A 21,929-nucleotide genomic window follows, 5' to 3' on the forward strand; every position below is an offset into this window, starting at 1 on the left:
CATTTCGACCTTAGTAACAAGACAACATTCTTCAAATCTTGACACTTTTTGTACAGAAACTCAATACCGGTCATATATGCCCTTCTGTTTTCAGAAGTCACTTTTGCTAAAGAAAACCCAATGTTTGGAATGCTTAATATTTATCAAAAGTAATTTCAGTTGTCTATCATTTTAATTCCCTGGCTTTCTACCTCACAGCCTTTACAATTTCTCATGAACTGATGTCAGTAAGTCCTTCAGAAGATGCAGAAGCACTACCCCAAAAAATAGTCAAGTTTGACTGTTTAATACTACTCTGAGAACCACTTACTATGGCCCTGATGACCTCTGGCCATCAGTTACCACAGTTACAGAGCCACTGCTCCATTGGATTAGATTAGGAAACCTGCAACATTTTGAGGTGTAACTGAAAACACTGCTAAGTAAAGTACAGAAACTATCAACTTATTAGCTTCTCTACTTGAAAGTTTTAAAACAGGAATGTTTAAGGAACTACAGGGGACCTATATGTGATGATTCGTGCCTCTTGACTTCAATGCGTAATGCATCTCTCTGACACAGGTGTGGGATTCTTAAGAGTTACATGCTGCTCCTTAGTGCAGTCCATTGCTCAACTGTCCGGTCAGCCCCAGTTAGTAGAGTCTGTGTTGCCCCTAAAGAGATGACTCCAGCTAGGAAACTTCTGCAGGTGAGGACAGGGCCCAACAGTTTGCAGGAGGTAAGGAAAATCGGAAAGAGAGGAAATGGGCTACTGGAAGAGGGAGTAAAGAGGAAGAAAAGCAGAGGAAAAGTGGCCAGTGCTTGAGGCGAGGAAAGGGAGAAGGAAAAGCATTGTTGTGAATTAGTCTTTAAACCCGATTTTTTTAATATGAATTTTGTATGTGTTTATAAAGAAGTGCGCTGACAAATAACATTGGTGTGATTCTTCGTTGTAGTATAGCGCCCTCATTACTGAATCATTCAAAGACTCCATCAACAGCAAGTCATAATTATTAATCACTCTATTAAGGAACAGAAATGAAACTATAATATATGGAAAGTGCTCACTTGTGCTTACTGTCACAGTAGAAATTAATATTTATAGTAAGCATATCATGCAAGAGAGATGAGTCTGTTTCTAAAATCCGTGGTTAGTATGTTTTACTTCCTGGCTTTCAGCCTTGGTCACTGCTACAATTACAGAACAAATGACTTCGTTTCAAGGGTGCTCCAGCCTTTCAGCATCACCTGTAGCTTTCTCTACTTGAGGCTTGAGGGCCCAGCTCAAGCACGAACTCCAGGGATGTCACTGCAAGTCAGAACGGCTAGAAAGCAATTCAGCATGGCAACTGGCCTCTGTGAATGACACTCAGCACATCAGAAGTTTATCACTTTCTGAGCGCAATCACAGATGAGAACAGATGAGTGGCTGGTAGGTAATAATTAGCCTTTCCCCTCCATCTCTGATGTGACACATCAGGTATTAACTATCAAAAGGCCTGCAGGTTTCTGGCTGACCTATACAAATTTCTATGTGTCCCTCCCACCCAGTTGTGACACTAAATTCCTCAAAATTTGGCAGGTTGCTATGATATGTTTTAAAGTTTAGATCAGTGGAAATCTAATAAACATTTATTTAGAAATATCTCTTAACATAAAGATGGTTCTGAAGAACATGGGAAGAAGCTGGACTAACTTTATGCCTCCTGGTTTTACCTCTACGTTTGTGCTTAACATCCAGTGCATGAACCACACTGTGTAACACCTAAAGCCAGCTGGACACAGGCCTGCAGAAACTTACCCATCACTAATTATCTATTATTGTCAATAAATATTTGTTATGATGTATAAATACTGATAACTGTGTGTTTCTGGTTATATGAATACACACAGAAGTGCGTAATGAGAGTTCAGTAAGCAACAGTGCCATTCTTCCAGAACTAAGCAAAAAAAAGAGGAGTTTGACCACCTGTAATGCCACCAACTTGGAAAAGCTACAGTAAAGCTTGGTACCTTAGTTCTTATGGTGCCATATTTGTGGTACACACTAGTGACAAGGCAGATGCTGGTTGTGGTTATGGTAGTGACATGGCACTTCTCTCCAACAGGAGTACTGAGGAAATGTTTTTGGATGCCTTAGCTTTTTACTTGCTTAGTTCTGTGTTTAATTATTTAGAGCAACTTCAGCAAGTACATAAAGCTCCTACCCTGTATATCACATTCACTTAAAATGATTACTTCCAGTCTGAAAGACTTTGCTAAAATATTCAATACTACTGTGGCAGCAAGTAGACTTTCTGGGTATATACAGTTTACTTCACTGTTAGCTTTATTTTTCATCATAGAAACATCACCCACAGCAACGAGAATTTCTAATATACTTTTTCCTCATAACTTTAGACCTCTCTGACTGCCCAAATCATCTTAGATGAAAAATGTTTTTTTCTCACCCTTACACAGGAGAGAAAGATAACCTTTACCCTCAATTCCTGCTCCAGTAAGCCAAGCAGGACATCATTGATTTCATCGACTTTACAACTACAAAGAATTCATCACACAGAGATCCCCACTTAGCTTAGTAGCCTACAAAGAGTTTAGAAAAGCACGATGGAAAGTAAAATGCTCCGAAGACACCTGCATTACAAAGACAGCACTGCTCACACACGCACTGATCACAATCAGTTGTATTAATCTTGAATCCATTTCCTCAAACTGAAGCAGCATTCTAAAACTGACAAGACTGGCTTGAGTTAAAACAATGTCACCAGTCCAGGTCTGCACAAGACATCCAGCAACTAGATAAGAAGAGTCATAATTCTTCCATTAAGCTATGCTAGAAGTAAAGACCAGGAATTTAAACAAAGAGCTGCCATCAGTCTTTGCATGGGATACGTTTAGCTCCAGAACAAATCCCACGTTCCAGATCACTCAGGGATAAATAATGCTTAATATTTTCTAATGGAACCCTACAGAAATTATTTTACAGCTGAGATATGAAAGGTATTGGTTTACTGTATTCCACAAGCGCAGTAGTAATTACATTTGCTCTGTTTAATCATCCTAAGATTTTAATTCTAGTGTGGTGAACAATCCATAGATTTATGGATTGTTTTTTCCCTTTAATAATTAGGTTATAACACATATAAAACATAACATTAGCATTATTAGCTCACAGGTATTTTGCAAGGCAGCTCTGAAGAACACTGCCATACCCCAACGGTCTCTGCCATCAGCTGCAACTTCAAGTTTCTATTGAAATACAGCAACAACCTTTCCTCACTTCCCTATGCTTAACTGGATTGCTTGCAGGACATCTCACATCACCCTTATCTGGCTCCAAGTGAAACAAAAAGGGAATTTATACCACTACATCCCTAAAAGGGGTCTTCCAGAATACCCAAACCCAAAAGACAAAGCTACTTGTAAATCAAGGTTGTTTGCATTCTATTACAAACTTACTTTAGAAGACTTTCTCACACATTCCTCAAAAAACCTCACTTCGGAAAAAATAGTGAAGTCACTGAAGAACTATTAGTCAAATAAAAGACGTATCATCACTCCCACCCATCCCTGAACCCCACAAACTATCAGCATACAAGTTCAGGAGGGAAGATGTTCTCACCTAGAGTCATCCAGCTAGTAATCTGATTCAATATAGGCAACCCCTGTTTGCTCTTCAGACTGTCATGGGTACTGCTCACAACATATGTTGAAAGCGCAATACTCAACATCTAGAAAGAAGAAATCAGACAATGAAACACAATGTATGGATCTCTGCCAGCTCATACTAAATATGTAAATATGCTTTAGAGTTGTATAAACACCTCATCTGAATCAACATAAGAAAGGAAGTCTGATATGTAGTGTTGAGTGTTTTTAGTTTTTTACAATTTAGGCTTTTTAAAACTTCCTTCTATGCTTTTATTTTTATTATTCTTACTGTTTATTTGTGCTATTTTTAAACAGTTTAAACAAGTGCCCTGGATCACTGATTTGACATGACAGGCTCTTTGTCAAGAGTAACTACTAAAATGCTTGAGTAAACCACAGAAAACATATGTTGCACTGGTCCTCAAACAGCAGCCACCAAGAACTAGCAGAACCTCTGGCTTTGCTGCAGGATCAGGTACAGGGTGGAGGGGGAGTAGGTAAGGCAAGAGCTTTGCATGGGCAGAACAGCTCCTGTAAGAAAAGACAGCAGCAGCAGAGCAGACTGGAGGTGGATTTTGAGAGATGGAAAGAAATCGCAGTCTTAGCAGACTGTTCAAATGAAAATGTCTGAACCACCTCAAGCAAGGCCCTCTGCCTTGGAGAAGCAGTCCTTTTTTCTTGACTAATTCAAGAGACACCATTCAGACATCAAATGGGTGCAAAAAACCTTAGGAAAATTACCTTAGTTATTTTTGAAAGATTACAATTATCCAAGAAAATACTTGAGTCAAGCTTCCAATTACTGCTATTTATTCGCAACTCCGCAGTTCCACTAAAAGGCAAATCAAGCATGCACAAGTACTTTGCCATTAGAAGACATAATTGCTGTTGTGGCTTTTTGAGTGCAAAGAAGCTACACTGTTCACATCCATCACTTTTTACCACATGAATAGCTGCCATTCCCCTGCCAGATGAAGTGATACCTAGCGGTACCTGCTCAGAGGATATACTTAGCAGTCAGCATCCTCTTTTGGCCCAGTTTCACAAGTGTTCAGTGTCTGCTGCTTCTATTTAATTTCAGGCCACAGGAACTTGTCACCGGTATTTCTGCGTGACATCAGTAAGATAGGTGAAAGCATTAAGCCTCCAAAAGCTCAGGGAATTGCTTCCTTCAGATCTCTGATCAGGTCTCTTTGTGATGCTTTTGTTGTATTCAGGCCAGAACTCTCCTCTTTGATACATCTTTTCAATGTCTTTAAGTATCATGAGCTCTGGTAATCCCTCCTGCTATCCCTTGGTCACTGGAGAAGTCACTCTGCACTCATCTTGTGTCGTCTCCCATAATACACCTTGTGCCTTGGAAGACTCGTGTAAATGACCTGGGCACATTAGTAGACCCAAGTTACTTCTTAAAGATTTATGTTAATTTCCAGGGAAGGAAGGGCTCAGCATCTGCTTTCGAGACTCCCGTGTTCATAGTTTAATTAATGTTCAAACTGTTCTCAGCTTTCACCAACAACTCCAGGACTGTGGAAAAGCACAGAAGTAACTCGGGGATGCAAACTGAGGTCTTCAGCTAAGAATCTGTCTTCTTTCCCCCTTCACAACCTTCTTCGAAGTTAAAATCTCTTATTTGAAGAGATTGTTCTTAAAACACATTAAGAACAGGCCTCTGAGAAACACTCATCCGTAGGTCACAGCTACAAGAGGAAACCAAGACTGACATCTGCAGTCCCAACACCTTTTCACCAGCAGCTTTGGCTGCCCTCCTAAGCATCTAATGTAGCCACCCATAGAGAGAACAGCAGGAGAACCAGCATCACAGGCTGGACCCTATACAAGGCTGGCTGAAAGCATTCTTCCTGTCTGCTACTTCCACTAATATGACATGGATTCCTACTGTTTATTTCTCCTCCAAATTCTGAGAGGAAAACTAATAATCTGACCACCTTGGATCCACACAAAGTTCAAGTCTCCTGGGCATAACGTGGTCCAACCCTATCAACCAATGGAAACCACGGTGTTTTCAGTAGTGCAGCAGAAACTGGGCTTCACCTACGAAACTGATAGCAAAGAGAAACTGGTGTTTGCTCCAGCAAAAACATTAAGTTGTACAGTAAGTACTGCATCAGTCTAGCTGATAGACTGATTACGTTCATCCTGTTTTCACCATTCCTGAAGCCTTAATAACTTCTTGAAGATCATCAGATTATTTAGGTTGGAAAAGACCTTTACGATCGTGGAGTTCAACCATTAAGCCAGCCCTGCCAAGTCCACCACTAAACCACGTCCCTAAGAACCACATCTACATGTCTTTTAAATATCTCCAGGGATGGTGACTTAACCACTGCCCTGGGCAGCCTGCTCCAATTCTTGACAACCCTCTCAGTGAAGAAATATTTCCTAATATTCAAACTAAACCTCCCTTGCCTCAACTTGAAGCCATTTCCTCTCATCCTATCACTTGTTACTTGGGAAAAGAGACCAATGCCCACCTTGCCAGAGGACAGAATTAGCATTAACCAAAAGACAATTCTCTCCTTGCCATAGCAAACAAAATACTGAAAAAAGTGTTATTCCTGATTTAATGATAACAAGAGAAAACCTGAGAAAGTTTTTACAGTTTTCAGAAACTGAGGGCGTTGATTAGTATCGCCTGCCTCAGGCAAACAGTACATGTATCAAAAATTCAAAATTAGGTCTAAACATAACTGAAGGTTTTGTAGCAGAAATGTAAATTCTGCTACAAGTTACTCAAGCTTGCATGTTTACTTTTTAAATTGTCTTTATTTATATACTTTTGCAAAAAAATCTTTTTTATCGTGCTGTTTGGTTGTCTGGGACTTTTTTGTTTCTTTAAGGCTAATGCCCATGTTGGAATATGTAGTGTGTAGGTACAAAATCAGTGAATAAATGAGTAGCCTGTAAATGGCCTCTCAGATCCATACAGGTATGTGGTTCGTACTCGTTTGCTAAGGTGTACACTCTGTCCCATCCGTGGAGAAACCAACACAAAAATACATAGTTCAGGATTGGATGAGAGGGAAATTACCTTTTCTGTGAGGGACTACATGCAAACTGGTAGCTTTTTTGCCTGCTCCAATGGTCTCTAATAATTCTGGTTTCTTTTTGACCAAAAGGAGAGCAATTAATGTAATGGAACAAGCTTTGTTCCTTACCAAGCATGATATCTTCTCTACAGGCTAATTCCCAGATGGAAAAGGAAGCTCACTTGGACAATAAAGAAAGTTATCTTCAGAAGAGAAAAAAAGATTCATCGGAAGGACAAAGAAAAGCCTAGGTGATGCTGAATCCTTCTTTTTCTGTGACTGAAATAGGAAGAAAACTGAAATGGGAAGTGTCATTATTCATATGCAATTCCAAAATAACTTGTGAAGAACGACTCAGGGAAATAAGAACTACTTGAACCTTTGGGATATATTATTTGATTTCCTGTATGAAAATGGATCTCATCCCAAATGACCAGATGCAAAAATTTGATGTGAACTGAAATAGAAGATTTAAAAGAGGGTTCTTGCACACAGACACCATCAAAACAAAGAGGAAAAGGATTTAAAAAAAAAAGAAGAAAAAAGAAATACAAGTCAAGGAATCCCAGTCAGAGATCAGAGAAGCTTGGCCAGATCAGTAGGCTAAGAGGTAACAAATTAGAAACACCAGCTAGTCCTCCATTGTGTAATTCAAAGGCTTTTAGCCAGAGCTGAACCTATAAATGACATTAGCAGAGTGGCTAAGGGAATCCCCAAGGCAAACCATAACTAAAGAGTGTGAGGAAAGGACACCACATTTTCCCTTCCATTTCAGTCAATGCTTGAGAGGAAAGTGGCACACAAAGACAACAGACCTGTAGCAAATTAACCTATCTCCTTATTCCCCAAAATGAAGAACCGTTAACCAGTCTTAGTTTCCTGCCTACAAAGGAACAATGTAAAGAAAGCTTACGTGGAGGGGAGCTGCAAAACCTGCTTTCAAGAAATCCCTTGTCAGATGTAAAGCAGGAACCTGACAGTGTGTGCTTGTGTATATGACTGTCAGTGCCCTGATCGCTGTCTGTCACTGCAAAATTGGTATGTTTCGTTTCATCTGACTAGAGGATTCATCTCACCCTTAAAACTGCCTGGGAGTTGTAAATCAAAACTGATGCACTCAAATTGCTCCAAACCAGCATCTCATAAGATTACCCCCTTCCCTGTCCCCACTGAAAATTCCAACTCAAAAGAAAAAGCAAAAGGAGAATAAGAGACTTCCGTTGCCTAGAAATAGTCTTCTGACAAACATTTCCCTTTTGTATTCCTGTTTCAAACTAACTAAATGCAACCAACCTAATCTCAAAACAAGTTATTTATTTAGAAACACGTGTAATACCTCTGCAATGTTCTTTAATAATGTCCCCTACCAATCTTTTCCTGACTCAGAGCATGAATGGTGGATCCCATGTTTTCCATTCCCAAGTAAGCTTCCGAAATAAAAGTCTAATATGATGTCACTATGGCAAAATATTTTCTGATTAAGGAGCAATTTGAGGAGCTTTACGATCTTAAATGTTGGGAGAAAAACAAAGACCTTATTCCCTGAACAAGCAAGCAGAACATTTTCATCTAATTAAGTATCTCAGGACTCTGTGTGCGAATTTCCTGATTCTCTAAAGTTGGCTCAAGAATAATCCAGCATTACTTTTTGACTACAGACCTATTTCATTATTGTGATCATTTGTGAGCTTCTCCACAAAGTCACACCACCTGAGATGCTGCAGCAGTTGTGTGGTGAGCTGACGTTGCCCAGCTGCCCACCCAGCTGCTCTCTCACTCCCCCATCCAGTTCAAGTTGTTTTCAGGCATTCCAGTGAGAAATCTACTGCTGAGTATATGCTGGAAATACCTGTCCTGAATGCTTAGGAAAGGAACTGATACATCTTTTCCACGTGTAAGCTGGAAAAGTTAAGAGAAATCACCACCACGCTATACATGCATGCATGCTCAGGTATTCATTATTCTTTCAGCATTCATTATTCTTTCCCCTCCTCCTTTTAACCAATTTGAGCTCCATGCCTGAATCACTAATATAATGAATACATTGCTTGGCTCAATAAGAAATTCCAGCACTTACTAAGTCACAACCAATAAAGCCAGTCCCAAAATAAAACCATTATCTTGTAATAAGTTAAAAAAAAAAAAAAAAAAAAAGAGGACGGCAGACATGCAAGGTATTATTAGAATCTTAAGAGCTCTCTAGAACTTAATTAGCACCTACTATGAAAAGATCTACCTACTTCATGAAGCTATAAAAATTCTCATCTTTCATCTGAAAGAAGATCTAACCAACAGAAAAGCAGCACAGTATCAATCTCACATTGTTATTCACAGAATCACAGAACGGTTGGGGTTGGAAGTGACTTCTGGAGATCATCTGGTCCAACCCCCTGCTAAAGCAGGTTGCACCGAATCATGTCCAGGTGGCTTTTGAATGTCTCCAGAGCAGGAGACCCCACAGTCTCTCTGGGCAGCCTGTACCACTGCTCTGTCACCCTCAAGGTAAAGAAGCTCTTTCTCACATTCAGAAGAACTTTCTTGTGTTGCAGCTTGTGCCTGTTGCCCCTTATCCTGTCACTGGGCACTACCACTGGAACAACCAGAAACTGGAAAGAACCCTCTGAACCAGCGAGCCTGTTCTTTAGCATGCATGTACAATTCCTGCGAACATCACTGGAAGTCACATACACAGACTGAACACAGGACAAACTAAGTAGAGCATCAAAATGTGTATGCATGTCTATGTCTCAATACACATAAATATGCACAGGATGAGTTTTTGGGAACATATGATGATGACATTTAAAAATGCGTATTACTATGAGCACATGGTCCTCCTGAAATGGTCAAGAGGAAAACTCTTAGGAACAATCATTTTCCTCTTGAAAATTGTGGCCTTAGTAGGAACACATTCTTAGAAAGTATGTAAAAATTTGCATGTAAAAACCCTCTAACATTCAGAATTACTGAAAAGTAGCAACTGACCTGATAAAAATGTACTTTCAGATCTTCATTATTTTTGTACTTATTTCCACTTTTACAAAGAGATGTCAATGAGAAGCAAGAGATCAAGAGAGTCAGCAAACCAGTTGCTATTCTGTAAAAACAAACAAAAGAACAATAAAATCCCAGGAAATATGAAAAGGTTCAAGAAACTTTCGTAGAAATGCTCTTCACAAAGATTAAATCATTACAGTGTCAAGACTTCATACATTAAGGAAAATTCAACATCTAGCTTTAGAAATCCAATCCAGAATCAAGTGTGGGTGGTTTTAGTTTGTTTTTGTTTTGTTTTGGGTTTTTTTTGTGGGGTGTTGGTGGTGTTGGGTTTGTTTTGTTTTGTTTGTTTTATATAAGCTTGCCATCCACATATGCAGTTATGCTCTTTTCATGACAGTGGCAAAAAGAAAAAAGTCTCCATTTTGGCCAATTGTCTGATCTGTCGCCCATTATTTTTAGGTACTTTCAATGACCTCCAAATGATATTATGAACAAAACAGTAACAGTGAACAGTGATCTAAAGTTAGTGGCTTCAAGGTCCGTCAGGTTTGTCATCTAACAGGGTAATTGCATCACCACTGCTATCAAATACACAGCTTTGGTTAAATGCAACAGCAAGACTAACAAGAAGATTGTTACTCATCACAAACGCAGGAAAAGAACGCCTGCTTGGCATTATTGAGTAAATTGCTAATTATGACACTGTTCCAAAATAATAGACAAGATTCACTGGAAGTTCAATACTAGTATCACCTCCAGTTGTCTCCCTTCAGTCATCAAGCAAGCAGAGGGACTGTAAAGGCATCAGCAGTTTTTGTGTGTATTTCTCTGCCACGCTACAACCTTGATATGGAAGCAGTCAAACCACCCAGTTCTTGCTTCCACTTGTCCCTTGGCACCGCCATTGAGAGACTACTAACAAAAATATCTATTTGTAACTACTCCACTCGTGTTTTCTCAGACATAACGCAAAAACGCGCCAATACCACATATTCAGTAAAATAAGGCTATATAAGTGTATCTCAATAGTAATTTTCAAGTAGTGACCTAACCAACATAGGAACACGGTTGCAGGCTACTCACAGAATGAAGGCTGGAAGGTATCTCTGGAGATCAGTCTAGTCCAACCACCTGCTCAGAGCCATGTCTAACTGGGCCATGTCTAACTGGGCATTGAGTAACTCCACTGACAGAGACTCCACAGCCTCTCTGGGGAACCCGTTCCAGTGCTTGACCTCCCTCATTATAAAGAAAGGTCTTTTCTTATATTTAAATGGAATTTCCTGTATCTGAACTTTTGCCCATTTCTTGTCTCTTCACTGGACACTGAGAAGAATGTGTTTTCTTTACTACTCTCCCCAAAAAATGTATACATTGATAAAATCCTCCTGAGTCTCCTCTAGAATAACCAGTTCCAGCTCACTCAATCTCTCCTCCAGGATAAGCAGCCCCAGCTCTTGCTTGCTCTTCTGTGACAGATGCTCTAATCCCTTACTCATGTTAGTGGCCATTCTCTGGACTCGGTCCAGTATGCCCACATCTCTTTTTCTGGACAGCCCAGAACTGGACACAGCACTTTCAGACGCATCTCATCAGGGCTGAGTAGAGAAAAATAATCACCTTCATCATCACCCTGGTAATGCCAAGGATACCACCAGCCTTTCCTGCAAGGGGCACATTGTTGGCTTATGGGCAAACCAGTTGGTCCCAGCCTGTCCTGGTGCACGGAAATTATTTCTGCTCAGGCATAGGACTTTGCACTTCCCTTTCTTGAACTTCATGACCTTCCCGTCTGCCCATTTCTCCAGCCTGTTGAGGTCCTCTTGAAGGGCTGCATGTCCACCAGCTGCATCAACGACTTCTCCCAGTTTTGTATCACCTACAAACTTCTTGAGGGTGCATTCTGTCCCATCATCTAGCCAGCAATGAAGACGTTAAAATAGTATTGGCCCCTGTACCAACCCCTGCTGTACACCACTAGTGACTGGTCTCCAGCTGGACTCTGTGCCACTGATTACAATCTTTTGAACTTGACAGTTGAGCCTGTTTCCAGTCTACCTCACTGTCCACTGATCTAGCCTTTACATCATCATTTTGTGTACAAAAATGTTATGGAAGACCATGGTGGTCTATCTCACTCCCTTCCCTGGGCTGCTCTATGCTCTCAGGAATCCCCATTAGGCCTTAGGCTGTGTGTTACGAGCTGGGCAGTAAAGCATCCCTGAACCGTACTAGTAACTAGCACGCCGAGGTGGGAAACTATCGGCTGTACGAGAAGCGTTCCTTATCTGCACACCACCAACACCTGACAACCTTGAACATCCCTTAACAAGTTCGAGAATGCTCTTTATTATGACTGTGAGTGGTACGATACCACTGTCAGTGGAATTTAAAAAAAACCCTCCATTAATTACCAACTCTGACTGCAGCCAGGACAGAAAGTTACTGATGACTAAAGCCAACCGTGTTCGAACCTACAAGCAGCAGTTGTAAGTGAGGCCCTTTGAGTTCTCCTGCAGTGGGCTGCAAACAGCATCTGCCTCTAAGCGGGATGCCTCTCAGAGCTCACAAACTCCCAAGTCTGCGATACCAGGAGGACTGTCACCAGAAGCTGACAATAGAGCTTGAGCTGATTTTCCTGCCTCTCAAGGCTCAACCCTTTGGCTGTTGAGAAAGGCAAAGGCATTCGATATATTTCACTGAACCTGAGGGAAACTTTTAACAGGTATATATACCTTTGTACATATATCTCTATACTTCTATTCCTTTGTCTGTGTGCATGTGTGTATGAATTTAGTAACCTGATATTAAGTATAATAAAAGTATTACCATTGAATCCATAGTTAAACCACTTCTATAATTTAAGTAAATCCTATTTGATTCACTTTATAAACGATAAATAAGTAAATGATTAAGTGCTGCTAAAATCCTATGATCATCCTTAAATTGTGAATATTCCTTATATCTTTTAGGCATAAACTGCTGATCAAGTCTGAGATTAGGATTGGATCTAGCTGCACCTAAGCTCTGTCAAGACTTTAGAAAGCAAGGGGGTCTGCTCTGAACCTCATGACTCAATGGGAGGGTCTCCCTTGCCCTTTTACATCTTTACTCAGTGTAAATCATTCCAGCTTAATTTTAACTCGACTCTTCTTTGTGTGGTTTATCTATATACTAAGTAACAGAGTAAACCTTGCATTGAACTTTGTTAAGTCGCACTCCCACAAATTCCTATTAAAACCATTTTGCTCATACCTTTGATGGATTTTCTAAGTGACTTAACCTAAACCACTTGTTCATGACAGAGAATGTATCAAAATCCTTGCTGAAGTCAAAATAAACAATATTCCCTGCTCTCCCCTCACTGGGCCAGTCTCCTTGTCTTAGAAAGCTACCAGGATGGCAAAGTATAATTTCCTCTTCATAAATTCAAGCTGACTACTCTCAATCACCTTCTTGTCCTTCATATTTAGAAATGGTTTGCTTCCACGATTAGTTGCTAAAGTAGCTTTCCAAGGATTGCGGTGAGGCTTACTGGCCTGTAGTCTCCTGGATCCTCTTGCCCTTCCTGAAAATAGCAATGACAACATCTGCTTTCTTCCAGTCCTCAGGATCCTCTCCCACCAGCCATTGACACAACTCTTCAGATTATCAGTGACACTGGTCAGCTCCCTCAGCATTCCTGAGTGTATCCCATCAGGGCCCACAGACTCATGCATATCCAATTCATTTAAGTGTTCCCTAACCTGATCCTCTTCCTCTAAGTTTATGTCTTCTTTGCTCCAGGCTTTCCCGCAGGTCTCAGCAGTCTGAAGGGTGGGATTCCTGATGGCCAGTCTCACCAGTAAAGATGGAAACAAACGAAAGCCTCAGTCCTTTATCACCAGGTTCCTGTCCCCATCAATAGCAGGGCTATATTTTCCCTAGTCTTTCTTTTGCTGCTGCACACTGTATTGTTGCACTTTACATCCCATACCAGATTCAACTCCAAGAGAGCTTTGGATTTCCTAACCTATCCTGCATATTCAGACAGTGTCTCTATGTTGCTCCTGGGGCATCTGACCCTGCTTTCACCTCCTATATGCTTCCTTTTTATGACTGAGTTGAATCAGAGGCTCCCTGTTTGTACCATACAAGTTTTATTAATGTGATGAAGAAGCCTTGATGTGACATACAGTGCCACAGCTCAAGAACAGATTTAATAAATGCATCCATTTCTCACTGGCACTCTAAACTCTTCCTCCTGTATCTTCTGTCCCAGCACCTCCTCATCTTCAATATCCTGAAGCGTCACATATACATATATTTTAATTGTTCCTTCAAAACTTTTTAGCGTCAGAAGTCCCTTGCCAAGATTCAGACAGGCACAAACTGTTCCAGAGGTACAATGTTTTATTAGAAAAACAAAGAGAAAGATGTGCAGCTTGGGTAAGGTGAATGTAAAGAAGTGTCAGGGAGGAAGATCTCAAGGTAATTTAATTCCATTTTTATTTCTAAGCTGTGCTAAAATGTTCTAAATAATAAAAAGAATGCAGTTTGGACCAGCAGAAATATATACACGTGCATATACAGTTGATATACAGCTGAGAGGCTGTAATACAGTCAAAGCAAGTATGTCCTAATATTTCTAACATGCCCAAGCATCAAGACTAAGAAGGGTTTTCAATAGCTAGATTTAAATCACAGTGGAAAATATTGAGGCAGAATGTCAACAATTTTGGAAATACTAGGGCTCATAATTCTACCAGCAACCATATATTACTGCTCAAATCCCAGATTTTACTGAGGATCAGGTACCCTGGCTCTGATGGGGCACACCAGGCAGCAGCAAGAGCCGTTGCAGTCTAGGTCAAGTCTCCCTCTGCAGTAACTACAATGAGAACACAAGCCCAGCGCCTTCAGGCTAACCACCCGGATTGCATCCAGATATCAGAGGATGCTTGTATAATGAAAGGGTAGCTCACAAGAGGAGAGGGACAGATGATAAAGATGCACATCAACAACTGTAGGAAATCAGACAAGCAACACCAGAAAATGCAGAACAGAGAAGTGGAAGTCGAAAAAGAAGAGACAAAAAGAGATGCCAAGGAAGAAGAGAGATCTGCCTGTTCTATTTGTTCTGTTTTCCTTAACATCTCTAGGTGCAAAGTGCTATTCAAAGGCAGACTATTTAAAGTTAGATGGAGGAATTCAGAAAGGTGCTGTCAAAGAAAACTGCTTTTGAATAAATGTTCTTATTCATACATGTCAGTGCTATTTAACATGTATTCAACCCAGTGACGCTCCTCCTTTAATTATGACCTTTATTTTCACGTAAAATTTGCAAATTTGTTATTCTGAGAAATGTCTCTCTCAAAAAGAAATTACAGAATAACACAAAGAGCAAACGGATGTGGCAAAAGAATTAAAAGTCACATTAGTGAATAACAGAGGTCTTTATAATCATGTTATTTAAATTCTGAATTTCAATACCTGTCCCAGCCAGACTTCAATAATACAATTCCTCATATCTATACATCAAAAGGCAGCCTAAATTTTTAATATCAAAGAGGGAAATAAAAAAATTAAGGAACAAAATGAGATTCTTACACCAGAGGAATGTTTGGTTCTCTTCCTACAACAGGCATTAAAGGAAATATTGCCAGGAACACACAAAGAAGAGTCCAGATCAATGCTCTTGTCTAAAAGAAGAACAACAAACAAATGGGATTTTTTTTGGAGGTCACATGGACAGACAATTGTCTAATCAGAAAAAAATACTTCAGTGAATTACTAACAGCTACTAGCATCTCCCACAGGCAAAAAAAACCCTGCATCTATCAAGAGTAAAATTAACTGAAGAGCACAGGGCCATTGGTATTACACCACTTTAATAAAGAAAATCTCATTTACACAGCTGTCAAAATCCTATCAAAGACAACGAGAGTTAAAGCTAAGCTTATACTTAAAAGTACTTTTTCAAAGCCTGGCTTTCACAGACGTTGCAGTCACCAGGAAGATGATAAGTAACCTTATGGAGGAAAGGAATAAAACTAATCTCATCAGAAGTCTGCAGCAGCTAACTAACACCTGCTCTCTGGCAATATGGTAACATTTTCCAGTCTTTGAATCTGAATGCTATTTGATTTAACCACTGTAACTGTTTAAGTAGTTCTCTAAATTCTTTGCTAGGAGGAAAAAACCCAAACCTATCCCAGGTAGTTTATTCTAAACACATTAAAAGCTATATAACTTGAAGTTTTCAAGCTCAAGTCAGATTCAGATTCCTGAAAGGAAATTTTCAGTGCTACAAAACATCTTCTGTGTATAATTAGCTTTAAGACAAGTTACTTGATTACTCACATAGAATTTTAAAAAAATTTAAACAAACAAATACAAGCCTCTATATGCAAGACTTAGCAATTTTACTCACTTTTTTTTTTTTTTTTAATTAAAATGTTAACGTTACCCCAGAACTCTAGGTTTTAGGTATCCTGTGAAATAAGAGATGTTTGAATAAACTAATGCAAGAAATGTCTCTTATATTAAAGGTTGTGCCACTTCACATCCATATCTACAAAAGTGAAGTTTTTTCCTAGGAAAAATAATACAGAAAGGTAACTCTGAGGAAAAATGTGTGCCAGCTGATTGCAGACAATAATGAATTGAGAAGTGTTTTTCAGTTACCTTCAATTTTTTTTTCAATAAATGATCATATTACTTAAATGGTAGCACTTTCACCAACTGTGCATGTCAACACTTACGTCACTGACAATTTGATAAATGACGTGCATTTCATATGATTTTAAGTCAATATTTTTTTAGTTATCAGTAACAACAGAAAACTGATAGCTAACTCATAGCTACCCCAAATTCTTAAGTCGTCTTATTACTTATCTTGTATAAGAGATCTATCCATATCATATTAAGCTGCCTTGCCTTGCTACATGATGCTTAAGACAGAGATTAGAATAAAGCATAAGTGAACAATAATCTAAAGCAGCATTCCAAAGAGACCAGCTCTAACATCCTAAGATGCAATCAGCTATTAGCCTTCATAAATGCTCTTTTTAAAAAAAGCAATACAGTACCTTTGCTTGAACCCACAGCTGCGTGACCACTGGCCAGCCAGCAAAGACAAGAAGACCAACAGTAAGTGTAGAGCGGTAGAAAAAGCTGAAGACCTGATACAAAAGAAAAAAATCCAACAGAAGACTGAAAAATAAGCACGTTAATAAAGCTTAAAATTCCCCAAACAGGTAGAATGCTAGCAAATGAGATACCCTGTTGATACATTATGGATAAAATACTTACGAGTATTTCAATTCCCAGTGTACAAACCAAGAAGAATCCTATAGACCGACCAACATGAAGTGACAAGAGATTTGCGGCAAGGCCTTGAATAACTGGAAGTCTGTTCAAAATGATGGAACAAGATAATGATTATTTTAAAAAAACAGAAACGCAGGACTTTACCACTGAAGGGCAAGGAGGGGGTCAGAGCATAAGAAATGTTTCAGATGTGGCTGATCCTGCCTGCTGTTCCGAAATAAAGCGGGTGATGGCCTGAGGCTCCTTCTGCCCAGCTTTACTTGATATAAAACCTACAATAAAACCCTCCAGGTTCTTCCCTCCCATTTCTGGCACATCATTGCCATTATTTGGACAAGTGTCAGATTATTCTTTATCTAAATTGACTCTGAGTTTATGAACATTTTTGGTTATGCTGGGCTTAATGTCTGTCATAACTGATGAAACATTCAAAGCTTGTGAGAGGAAAAAATCCCCAGTTAGCTTTTCCAGTGTTTTACGAGGCAGCTCATTATCCAGCTGCAGTTGGTCCCACTTTCTCTGAATAATACAGAGTATGGTATCTACAGAATTGCCAGTAGATCAGGTAAGTTACAGGAAATCAGAAGGTTACAAGTATTTTTGGATTTGGAGTAAAAGGAGACCAAACAAGACAGATTTGTCTCAGTATCAGAGCACAATCTTCAACATGATTAGCGCATGTTCTCCAAAAGCAGCTGGAGTTCAGCGTACCTGACACTTTGCAGGATCAGACTACTTCAAAATTACTGAAGCAAAGGAACAGTCTGTCCCATCTTACAAAAGAAGTCAGCTCCTACAGGTTTTTGCCCAAGATTTTAGCACCCTTTTGCTACAGTTCCAAGAGTACTAAAACATTTTGTCTAGGAAAGACATTAATTTATTTTCGCTAATAGAAAAAATACCTTCTAGAATAGGCAGCTGTATCAGTCAGGCTGGAAACTATGTCAAGTGAAATATAAACCAGAGTCCTCTGGAATGTCTTAGGAAGGTTAATAAAATTATATCTAAATCTTTCTCCCAAACTTATAGGAAAAAATTAATTATCAACAAAAAGGAAGCACAGACCTGGTTTTATAAAATTTTTTTTGTAAAATTTATTCTTTACTTACTCTTTCACAACTGCATACCATACTGGTACTGGCAAGAGACAGTATATGTAGTAAGTCCAAGGACATGTTTGAATCAACAGGAAAAAAGCTATTATCATTCCAACAAAGGCAAAACCGTAGAAAAGAACAGTAGATTCCTGAAAAACAAATGGTTGGACAAACATTCCTGAAACAGCAATAAAATGTTTCAAACTACACACTATTTTCCATTTGTTAGTTACACAGTAAAGCAAATGTTATTTTAACACAGCCACTCAAGCTGTCTTGTACCTATTTACACAACTCTGGCTGCTGTTTCCAGCCAGAGGAAAAAAATAAAAAACAACCAACAGTGGGATTTGAAGATCTAATTCTAAGTATGTCTCTACATAAGGTCCTGCAGTAAAATCTGCACAGGCAAGGCACACTTGTACAATCTGGAAGTCCAATGCACGCAGTGTTTTTTATGTTCAATGGGTACTTGAAATCCATTGGAAATCAGATACGCTAAGGGTCTTGGGAAAAAGAACTCAAATTTAGATTCTAAGAAAATACTTCGATGGTAACCTTTTGAGTTCAAGTTTACAGCATCAAAACATTTAATGAAAATTCCATTAGCGCATGTTTCTCCCTCTTCCTCCAAACATTTGTAAAAGAACCAATTAAATTAAAAGATAAAGCATTAACTCCTATCGGGAAAATACAAATCTTCAGAATCTAGGGTCAGTTACTGAAGCAGACTTGCAATCAACCTTCCACAGGAAAGACGTCCTTACTCAAATAACCTACAATTCCAAAATACAAGAGAGGGCTATTGTTGCATAGCACTAAGAGGCTCCCAGCATAGCTAGGACTATTATTATATTTAATCCCAACCTACAACACCAGCTTTAGGCTTTTCTAAAAAGGAAAAATAGATAAATAAAGATATGAGATTAGAACATTCTCCCTACCATGTACTCAAAGAAATATGTTCTCAGACTGAGAAAACTTTAAGGAGGAACCTCAAAGAGAGAAAGGAAATATTTAAAATGGGCAATCTCAGCCAGGTAGGCTAGTCCTTAATCATCACGTAGCAGCAACCTCTTGTTTGTGCAAGGAGGAGTACTGAACAGTCACTCTGCATTTGCCTTTCACTTGGTCACTGAACTACTCTTCCTTATTTAGGGACATTCAATTATTAGAATTACTGCTAAGGGAAGATTATGTACAAATTTTAAACAAAGGCAGCTTCAGTGACTGAGCAGTCTTTAGTGTATTGTGTAGGTAATGACTGAAGACACGGCTCTATATGAACGTCTGTTTCTTTGAAGGAGTTATATAGACAGATATGTGACTATGTTAAATATGCTGAGAAGCAAAAGACATTCAATTCAAAAAGACATTCACATAAACAGGTTAACATTTTTTCTCCCCTCCTCATAACTGACATACAACTGCCTTGATCTAAACTGACAGCAAATGCAAGTTCCAAATGATTTTTTAAATAGAATTTATGCTGATACGCCATTAAAGAAAAAAAGTGTCACATACAAAGCTGACCTAATGCAATTTGTTTTTATTGGTTTTATTAGTTTTAAATTTTATATTTGCTGACATATAGAAAGAATGAATATGCATAGATATGATACGCACACAATATAATTTATCATTGAATGAGTAAGCACATACAATCAATATTTCATTCTGTATAGAGACATAAATATTAGAGTCCAATAAAGTTGGTCATGCACTCAAAACGGAAACCAGATTTGCATTTGCTGTGGTTGTTTAAAAATAGATTAAAAGGTTAGGCTGCTTGCTAAGCAAAACACCACACTACTCTAAAAGAAAAAGAATATTCATATGCAGGATAAGCAGCCAAAAACTTTTGAAGATGATAGATACAGGATATGCAGTTTCACTTTTCAGAGGCTCCTTTCAGATTTTATAAGGCTGTGCTTTGCAGAAGACTATTTGTCAATGGTAGATTGGTTTCTCAGCAAAATTCTTTAAGCAGCTCAAATATTAGGTATAATCCAAATAACTTCCATAGTTGAAGCACTAGCCTCACACCGCGATTCCCTAAGTATTTAGGAACACTAAAAAAGGTTTCTACAGAAAAAGGCCTCTTACTAAAACTGAGGAAAGAAAGTCTATAAACAAAGAACTAAGAAGCCCAATTATTTTTCTACCAGTGTGACTAGCATAAAATTTGTCTTCAACAAGCAAAATCAATATACCAAATGAGAATGTGATGTCAACTAAAAATGTGAAGATTTTGCTTAATTTTGTTACTAATATGCCTGATATTCCATCTACTTATTGTAACTATTTTGTCCATATCTAACACAACTTGTATCTTGGATTATTTCTTCTCAGTTATTTGATTAAAGAAAACGTAAATCATGTAGTACAGCACTTATGAATATTTTCCATTTCAATTTTGTTTGATCATTTAAGGCCAAGACTATCTCATTTCAGTGAGTAGTAAAAACCTCAAGATAGTATGATAGGAATTTTCTCAGATTAATATAGTGAAGCCAGTAAAGATACTAAGTGAGGGCTCACTCTCCTCTATATTACCAAATGAAACAATTCCTTTTATTCTGAAACAAATTCTTGAAGTTTGGGAGCTTTCCCACACACACACACACACACACACACACACACACACCCACAAGGCTTTAATCCTTCTCTATTGAAATGCTAGCTTTTTGCCTGTTCAGCTTTTTGAGGTATCTCTTTTCCTGATGAATGACTGAAAGTAAATGAATTTCCCATGGTTTTGTACTTTGTGAAAAATCAAGCCATGATATCTTGTCAAAAAGAGCTTCCTTCATCTTTGACATCTACTGTTGCACCCTTCCAAATCACACAGAGCAAGAAAGCAAGCTGACCTGTGAAACCACAGCTCACCTTTCTATTAAAACAGGTTATATGTTTTAAAAATGCCATGATTGGACTGCACAGCTTCTGAAAACTGACTTCACCATGTCAAAGAGGACAGGAATAAAATAAATTACACGCTCATGTTTTGGGGGCCCTACAGTAAAGAACAAAAATCAAAATGGAACCTTGAAGTCTGTATTCTTCCAAATAAGTATTATTACAACAGACTGCTGACTTACTACAATTAATGCTGAAAACTGACTTCTGTTTAAAGACAGATCCTCTAATAGTTTTAAATCCTTGTGTATGCTTACACTTGCATTAGCATCTAGTAAAATGCAAAGCTATAGGAAGGAAGAAACTGAGAAAGCAGTATTGCATACTCAGGCTTACACAGCTTAGGAATACTGATCCTAATAAATGGACCAAACAGTAACACTGTGTAGGATTACATTAGGATTACAACTCCACAGCTTGCCAGTTTCTACATGTAGTCAAAAGAAGTGGAAAGTGTGCAATTTGTCCTGGACAGAGAGACTGAGCATACACGTAATGCTGAAAACTGATAGAAAAAAAATTCATTGCATTTTTGTGACCTACCTTATTATGAGTCTGGACAGTCTTGGTCAAATTGGTATGGGTCTTGATAATCACCAAAATCACGTAAGTTGTCCAGCCCACAAAACTCGTTGCAATACTTAGACCCAGGAACAATCTATCATAAGTATGGTAATACGACAAGCCTTCCAGAGAAAGGTTAATCAGGGTTTTGCACAGAGATACCTAGAGGCAGACAGACAAAACATACAAGCAACAGTTTAGAACAGTGTAGAGCTCCATTCCGCAAACTGACCTAACAGGAGCTCAAGCAATTCCGCCACTCCAGGCACGCGCATCTTCTCTGCACTCAGGTATACTGGTGTGGCCAGCACCAACTGCTGGCAAACACACTGCTTTGGACTGCTGCTGGACATAAAGT

General features: G+C 38.9%; 1 protein-coding gene across 7 annotated transcripts in view; it reads right to left on the minus strand.

Moving 5' to 3' along the window:
* PIGN (phosphatidylinositol glycan anchor biosynthesis class N) overlaps positions 1-21,929 on the minus strand; it is a 106,967-nt gene that overhangs the window by 21,211 nt on the left and 63,827 nt on the right. For all 7 annotated transcript variants that reach the window (XR_008746427.1, XM_005243708.4, XM_055799372.1 and 4 more), the window contains 7 exons: positions 21,551-21,733; positions 18,101-18,237; positions 16,974-17,073; positions 16,751-16,843; positions 15,270-15,361; positions 9,666-9,777; positions 3,602-3,710 (listed from right to left, as the gene is read on the minus strand). Coding sequence is in view for 6 of the 7 variants with exons in the window: in XM_005243708.4 (XP_005243765.1) it covers positions 3,602-3,710; positions 9,666-9,777; positions 15,270-15,361; positions 16,751-16,843; positions 16,974-17,073; positions 18,101-18,237; positions 21,551-21,733 (826 nt within the window). In the remaining variant the exon portion in view is untranslated. The remainder of the gene's footprint in view (positions 1-3,601; positions 3,711-9,665; positions 9,778-15,269; positions 15,362-16,750; positions 16,844-16,973; positions 17,074-18,100; positions 18,238-21,550; positions 21,734-21,929) is intronic.

This window comes from Falco peregrinus, chromosome 3 (assembly GCF_023634155.1).
Source record: "Falco peregrinus isolate bFalPer1 chromosome 3, bFalPer1.pri, whole genome shotgun sequence".
NCBI lineage: Eukaryota > Metazoa > Chordata > Aves > Falconiformes > Falconidae > Falco > Falco peregrinus.